The 8746-nt window shown below is 36.6% G+C and overlaps 1 protein-coding gene across 2 annotated transcripts in view; it reads left to right on the top strand.

The window, feature by feature from the left end:
* Positions 1-8746, top strand: part of LOC135212064 (E3 ubiquitin-protein ligase SH3RF3-like) — a 197601-nt gene that overhangs the window by 174801 nt on the left and 14054 nt on the right. For both annotated transcript variants that reach the window (XM_064245407.1, XM_064245406.1), the window contains one exon: positions 2401-2553. In XM_064245407.1, coding sequence (XP_064101477.1) covers positions 2401-2553 — 153 coding nt within the window. The remainder of the gene's footprint in view (positions 1-2400; positions 2554-8746) is intronic.

Here is an 8746-nt window from a genome sequence, read left to right as displayed (position 1 = left end):
TCAGTGCATTATTGTGCCGTAAAACTGGATCACCATTAACCGAGTCCACTAATAATCAGGGACTGCCTGTGTGTGTGTGTGTATGTATGTATGTATATATATATATATATATATATCTATATATATATATATATATATATATATATATTATATATATATATATATTAACGGCTATAAGGTTCTACAGTGTTTGTCTGGTGACGCTGTTAGTGGGTTTTCGGCGCCAGTCCCCAGTTAGCAGCGCTGATCTCTATTTAATGGCACCGATATCTGGTTAACAGCACCGTTAAGAAGGTTTTTAATGCTGTTATTGCCAATTTTTAGTTTTATATATATATATATATATATATATATATATATATATATATATATATATATATATAGATTTATGCATATACATATATATGTATATATATATATATATATATATATATATATATATATATATATATATATATATATATATATAGAGAGAGAGGAGAGAGAGAGACAGAGAGAGAGAGAGAGAGAGAGAGAGAGAGTGTATATTTTTCAGAGACTGCTGTCTCTGTCTTCAGGTAGATAATTGAGAAAAGTTACAGAGAAGGTGGTATTTATACCAAGAGATCCATCCACAGTTAAGCCAATTTAGGTCACTCCCACTGATAATCCTTCTTTAATCCTCTCAAGCGTTGAGTGAAAACTTTATCGAAGACATCTGATTCCCATGTGCCCTTTGAGATGTTTATTACCTGTCTCTGTCTAATCAAAGCTGATTCTATCATCTAACTCTTGTACTGACAGATGAAAATATAAGTGAATATAACCAAAGAATAAACTGGAATTTGTCACACATAATTTATAGCAGCAACTCTCGGTACAAGAGTCAGATGATAGAATTGCCCTTGCTTAAACAGAAACAGGTAATGAATATCTCAAAGGGTGCATGGGATTCAGATGTCATTGACAAAGTTTTCATTCAACCAATGCTTAATAGGATTAAAGAAGGTGGGAGTGACCTAAATTGGCTTAACTGTGGATGGATCTCTTAGTATATATGCCACCTTTTCTGTAACTTTAATCATTCATCTACCCAAAGAGAGAGACAGCTGTCTCTGAAATATAGTATTTTCTGTATATTTTGGTGTTCTCATGAGCTCCTCTTATTATTATTATTTTATATATATATATATACAGTGGAACCCCGTGTATTTGCGTTGTCCGGATTCGCGGACTCTCACTTTCGCTGATTTCTCTAGGGAACGTTTCCCCGCATTATTCGCGGAAAATTCGCATATTCACGGTACTTTTCTATGAGAAACATCCACAAATTCCTGTTTTATTTTTTTTTTTTATCAATTTCATCATAAAATGGACTTTTTGTGATAAAACTATTAAAAAAACAAGTATAAACATTTTTAGTGGGATTTTCTTGAGTTTTAACTAACAAAATAGGCTATTTTCAGCATTTTTATAGGGGTTCTAACTATTCGTGGGTTCTAACTTCACGGGGGGTCTGGTACGCATGCCCCGCAAATACCGGGGGACCACTGTGTATGTGTATATATACATATATATATGTGTATATATATATATATAGATATATATATTTGGAATTAATTTGAAGTATTTTTGTGTATATAACTACAGAAATTCACTCTTGTTAACCTTTGCATATTCTTAACAGAGTACAGTGGACTGTCCGTATTTGTGTTCTGTAGATTCGCGGACTCACCTACTCGTAGATTTCTCTATGGACCATATTTACCCATTATTTGCAGGAAATTTGCCTATTCGCATTATTTTTCTATGAAAAGTATCCACAAATTACAGTATTTTCATATCTGTTTCTTGATTAAATTTTGTGATAAAACTATATAAAAAAAACCAGGTATAAGTATATTTAGTGGGTTTTTCTTGAGTTTCAACTAACATAATAGGCATTTTTATTGGGGTTCTAAGTATTCAAGGATTCTAGCTATTCCTGGGGGGTGGGGTATGGTATACATCCCCAGCATATACAGGGACCCCCCATATTCGTGTTCTCCAGATTCGCAGACACACATTTGTGGATTTCTCTCTGCAACATTTCCCTATTATTTGCGGTATTTTTCTAAGTGAAATATCCACAAATTCCTGTTTTTTTTATCGATTATATCATTAAATGCACTTTTTGTGATGAAACTATTAAAAAAATATATACAAATTTTTAGTGTGATTTTCTAGTTTTAACTAACAAAATAAGCTGTTTTAAGCATTTTTATATGGATTCCAACTAGTATTCAGGGAGGTGGGGGGCCAGTGTCTGGTACGCATCCCCCCGCAAATACGGGGGAACCACTGTACTACTATGTTGATTGAATTTTTGTATGTATTTAGTTTCAGTTGTAAACTGTAATTTTTATTTTATTTCCATTTAAGGGCTGGCAGCAATCCAGATACAAGTGGAGTGGGCATTACTCATCCTCCACCACTCTCATCAACAACTCCTCCCACTTCTATCCAGACTACAGGTGATACTTCAAATGATACTCCGCGTCGCACAAAGCAGCCAGCTCCGCTTGTTCGTGAAAGGTAAGAAATATATTTGCTATCTGAGCTTATTTAGTAGATAAAAAAAATTCAGTTCACACCAATTATTACTATATTAAACGTAAGTGTCCCACATATCATTATGAGATAGCTTTAGTCTATCATATTGAAAAAATAACATGAATGTGCTGGGTTTATCAATAGTGTGGGTGGTGATGAGTAAATAGATCCAGGGGAGAGGGTTTCATTTTTCAAAGGATCCAAGTAGTTAGCAGAAAAAATTCAAGTTTTTTGAAAGTCATGAAACTATGAACAAAAATAGTTTTTCATCAGAAAAATATATTAAAATATATTAAACCTACAAGAGGGCCATGACAGTTAATACATAAAGAAAGTCTTGCAAAGGTTGTATTATTCCTTTTGTGAATGGGACAGTACTTTGTTTAACTTTGGTCACCCCTCAAAACCAGAGGTACATTAAAAATAAAATATATTTTAAGTGAATGCTCAGATTTCATTTGACAATGAATGACAGTTATAATCCCAAAATCTTTCAAAATATTTTGGTACAATTTTTAATTTCAGTCATCGAATTTTAGTGTTTAGAAAACAAAACATATATTTCATATAATTTTTTGTAACTTTTTAAAGACCATACCCCTTGGGCCACCTTATGAGAGTTCAGATGGACTGGGTACACTATTCTTTATAACTATGTCTGTTTGGACACTATTTTGCAAATATCTGTTGAATGTGCAGGAAACTTATTGAAGGTATGGCTAAATTTTTTGTTTAATTTTCATGAAAGGTATCAAATTATTTTTAGTGAAAAATTTTATGCAAAATTAAGTTTTAACTGGTATGTAATGAGGCAGTACAAAGGCTTAGCCCTCAAGATCCTTAACTGAACACAGCTGCATGGTAAATAAAGCATGGCAAATCATTTGTCAGTATGATTATAATTATATGTATGATAATGTGTCTGTGTATAAAAGCTTTAAAATGCGGTACTATTCTGTTATTTTATATATCTATTTTTAATAACATTGCATATATAACTTTGCTCATTTTTAGTAATAACTGCCTGCATAAACATGGCTAGTCTTGAATGATTTATGAAATTATATAATTTTTGTTTTTGCAAAAGGTTGCAAGGACAAATAGTTTAAACTAAATTTCTTATAAGATACTTTTATCACATCAGTGTCATTGATTAAGAGCATGTAGTGTAGGAAAAGCGATATTTTATAGTTGATTCCAGGGATTAAAATGCCAAGGGTCACAGGCTTTTTGGGACAGAATTGGATATCTGCTGGTATTGTAAACAATAATTCTACTAGGATATGGTACAGGGGTGTCTTTGGCTAAAGACTTATGGGCAGTGTGTAGCAAAAATGCTGCTCTAGACAAGCTGTCAGAAGTAGCATTTTTCCAGGAAAATAAAATTGTCATCTAGATAAATGGAAATACTCTCCCAAACAGTCTTCCATATTAGGCCTGACTGCCAGTATCTCCTGTGCTTTTTGCATGTAACTGCAAGAGGGAGTTCCTTGACATTAGGCTGTGTTTCATTGGTTTTCATGCTGTTATGGAGTGCCTCATTAATCTAACTTTATTTTGGAACGGACACTAGGCAGGAGTGTTGGATGATGATGATTACAATTTTGGTGAAGTTCATGCTCAAGAAGTATAAATCTGCAGATACAGTTTGCTTTTGTGTTCCCTGCATAGTTCAGTTCTCAGTAATCTATTTATACAGTACTACCAAACCTCCTAGGCCTCCTTTTACTGAGAATCCATCATGGTATTTTTCACTTGTCTTTTCAGATTGGATTACATAAATAGAGCATTTGTTAGGAAATCGTTCAAGGTCCTTGTGTAAATTTATTTTTGTGTTTCATATGCAGATACTGTTTCTGAGATTATCTTATATAATGTGGAAAGCTCATTGCTAGCTGTCATGTGTTGGTGTGTACTGAAGCTGGTCAATATTTAAACAAATCAGAGAGGAGCAGCAATGACCATTCAGTATAGTTAAAAGTGTTATGTGCATTGCCTTCAAGTTGTTACTAACTAGTGACATACTAGGTCTAAGGAAGTACAACCTTTAATGTTGTCTGTGCCACAGTTTGCAGATATCTACTCCAAGGTTTCATATTCAAAAAGTTTAACTGTTACAAAACTGGCTTTAAGTGTACTTGAAATATTATGCTTTTTATTTGAGAAGGAACACAGACTTTAAAAAAAACTTTTCCCTTGTTATACAGTATACCAACCAGTGCTTTACATAATTCCCCTCCCACTCCAGTAGAATGAATATCTCAGATAGAAGAAGATGGAAAATTGATACGTATTTGGTGTGTGTTCTTATGATTTCCAAGGTACCTTATTGGTAATTTACAGGTAAATATTTTGAATAGTTTACCATTTTTATCTTAAACAGTTAAGCATGGGCTGATATATGGTGTCAGTGACTTGTTATATTGTTTGTCAGAAAAGCTATTATATTGCAAAGAATTTAGAACAAGAGCCTATTCAGTTTTGTGAAGGGCAACCAAGCTACACGCCAGTGTCACCGGATCCCGCGTAACTGTGTTCCTTGCAACTGCAGCTCCTTGGAAACCTTATTTTACGGACAACCCTCGTATATGTACAGTAATAAATATTCACAGAGGGTTGTTTCAGTATAACCAGTTAAGTTTTAGGATCTCAGTGGGTACAGGAATTTTCTAGCGGAGTTGTTGAAGGATATCCCTGGTGTATTTTGCTATCTGGACAATATTCTAATTACAGATGCTTCCGAGGTAGAACATAATAAGTGTCTAAGGTGGGTTTTAGCAGTGGTTCACACCGCCAGTCTACGGTTAAGCTTAGAGAAATGTACTATTGGCATTACTATTGTTTCATACGTAAGCTATGTGATTGAATAGGAAGGTATCCATCCTACTGTGGAAAAAGTCCAAGCTATCGCAGAAGATCCTGCCCCCTCTAATGCCACTCAGTTGCGAGCCTTTCTAGGGCTTATTAACTTAATGTAGGAGGTTTTTGCCTCAAGCATCTAGTAAGTTAGAACTCTTGAATCATCTGCTAAAAGTAAAAGCTGCTTGGGCATGGGGTAAAGAACAAGAATCTGCATTCTCAAGAGTGTAAGAAGACACTCATGAATTCCAGCGCTCTCATTTTGATCCGAAGTTACCACAGGTTGTTGTTGCAGACAGCAGCTCGTATTGGAGCTGTTCTTTGTCACTTAGGGGATGGAGTGGAGAAAGCTATATATTTTGCTTCATGCACGCTAACTTCAGCAGAACGTCAGAACGTAACTATGCGAAGTGGAGAAAGAAGCCCTTGGTATTGTATTGGCTTTACACAAGTTTTACTATTACTTGTGGGGTCAGAGTAATTTCACAGTTGTGACAGATCACAAACCCCAGCTGGGAATCTTCTCACCTGATAAGAGTATTCCTCCTGTCTTCAGGTTGGATTCAACATTGGGCTTTACTACTCCAGGCTTATAAATTCACACTCCGTCATCAGTCAGGTACACTTTTAGGTACTGCAGATACCCTAGTCTTTCCCTGATGTCTGCTACAGACTCTACCCCAGTACCAGCTGATTGGATTAATTTAGTAAGTTTCCTGGATCTTTACCTTTAAATAATGCTGATATCAAGGAACAAACTTGTAAGGATCCTACACTAGCTAGAGTTTTATGCTTTTGTGAGCTAGGCTGGACTAAAATTACTAGGACTTTCTCTACAAAATGGTTGTGCTTTATGGGGATCTGGGGTAGTCATTCCACTTAAACTAAGGGCTAGTTTGTTAGCAGAACTACACATTGGACATTTGGGTTCTATGCGTATAAAAGAGCTTGCACGTAGTTATTTTTTGGTGGCCTTAGCTAGATAGTGATTTGGAAAATTTGACAAACTCGTGTCTTGACTGTTTATCTCTAAGAGCAATGCTGCCCAAGGCGGAACTGCAACCTTGGGAATGGCCTACTCTCCCTTGGCATTGACCTCACATTGATTATGCAGGACCCGTAGGTGGTTGCTATTTTCTTGTGGTAATGGACACACACTCCAAGTGGTTGGATGTGTATCCTACGTCAGGTACTACAGGCAGTCCCTGATTAATGGTGGGGATTGCGTTCTAAGCTGATGCCACCAGCCAAAAATTGGCAATAACAGCACTAAAAACCTGCTTAATGGCACATTTAACCAGAGATTGGTGCTGCTGTTAACTAGAGATCAGTGCTGCTAACTGGAGATCAGCACAAATCCAGTTAATAGCGTTGCTAGACAAGCGCAATAAGACCAGATAGCTGTTAAACGATGCTGCCGTTAAACGGAGGCCTGCATGTACTGCTACGGAAACTATTCAGTGTTTACATTCTTTTTCCCAGTTTGGCCTCCCTTTTTTGATTGCCTGATAATGGTATGTGTTTTATCTCTCAAGAGTTTAATGATTTTTGTAAGAATGGTGGTATTAGGCACATTACTACTGCAGTATACAAACCCTCTACTAATGAGTTAGCAGAAAAAATGGTGCAAACTCTGAAAAAGGAACTTCATACTTCTAAGTCATCTGTACAGGACACTTTGGACCGATTTCTGTTTTACTGTAGGTTAACCTGTATGTTGCCAGCGGAATTAATGTTTGGTAGATGCCTGCACTCTCAGTGGGATCTACATATTATGGCCTGCTGATGTTGTGTCATCTAAGGTTATGAACCGTCAGCAAGCACAAAGGACAGAGCATACAGGCACTCCTCGTAAGTTGCATCTCCCACTTGAATCACCAGTAATAATTTGAAATTATACCCCACCTAATAATGCTTCAGCTAGTTTTCTGACTAGGCCATTTGTTTCAGATGAAGCAACACAGTTGTCTTCTCCATGTATTCAGGAGAGAGTGGAACCTGCTTGTCATACTCCCCCGTATCGTTGTACGTATAAGGTGGTCCTCTCAAGTAGAAGGCCTGTTGTTAAAATGGATTTGTAGTCTCGGCTAATATTTAAAAGGGGATGCTTTTATATTTTGTTTTTACTAAATGTGGAGGGGTTACAGTATTGCAAGGGGGATATCTTTTACCAAGGGTGGAGGGGTGCAGTATTGTAATATTTCTATCTCATTCAATCATCTCTCCTATAATAAAAATTAAGAGGACTTAATACCTCAACTGAGAGAGATTTCTAAGAAGAACAGAGACGACCGGCAAGGCGCCAACTAGAAATGACGCTTTCTAGGAAACAAAAGCTCCACTAATAATGATGTTACTAACTACTGTCCAGACTATTAGGCACACATACTTACAATATTTTACATTATCCTACTAAGACAGTAGGACACTGTGACTGTATAAGACTGACAAAGGACATTGTTTATATATTAACTACTAAAACTCTCATGCCAGCTTCTGCAGTCATTCTAACTATCTAGACATGTACCGTAAGTATTGTACTATATTGTATTACCCTTAACTGTAACTAATCTTTGACATTCTTTATGCCTATTCTACTGCAAAAGCAACAGCAATTCACATTAAAAAAAGGGAGCTTCCCGATATATTTAAACATCATGATAAAATATGAAAACAATCAAATGCAATACAGAAGCAATAAAAAAATAAGTCTTAACTGAGCTAGCAGTAAAGTTCCTCGGATGAGTGGTTTACGTGCTCGCCTACCAGTTCATTTGTCATGAGTTTGCCTCCCACTGTGCCAGCGTTGAATCAGAGGAATTTATTTCTGGTGATTAGAAATTCATTTCTCAATGTAATGTGGTTCAGATCCCACAAGCTGTAGGTCCCCGTTGCTAGGTAACCAATTGGTTCCTAGCCACTTGAAAATATCTGATGTACAGCTAACTTGAGATAGAGGGAGGGAGCGTTTGTATTTTTGAGGAATACAGGCAGTCCCTGGTTATTGGTGGGGGTTCCGTTCCAATAGCTTGATGAAAAACGGAAATCCCAGATAACCGAAAATAGGCTGTGTATGGCGTGGTAAACGGCTGAAGAGGACTTCCTGAGGTAACTGGACATACGTCCCACTGCTCCCTGAGAAAAACCTCTCACTCGGAGGAGATACTTGATAGTCTCCATCTGTGAAGAGACGGATTCTACCTCCATCTATAAAGAGACGGATTCTACAGAGTGAAACCTTTCGACATGAGGCTGGGAAGAAGCTGCCGCCACGGGGGAATCTCTTTTGGAACCTCTGACAGAAGGGACAGAAGGT

This window comes from Macrobrachium nipponense, chromosome 40 (genome assembly GCF_015104395.2).
Source record: "Macrobrachium nipponense isolate FS-2020 chromosome 40, ASM1510439v2, whole genome shotgun sequence".
NCBI classification, from domain to species: Eukaryota; Metazoa; Arthropoda; class Malacostraca; order Decapoda; family Palaemonidae; genus Macrobrachium; species Macrobrachium nipponense.
Note: the sequence above shows the minus strand (reverse complement) of the source record. Positions and strands in the feature narration are given on the sequence as shown.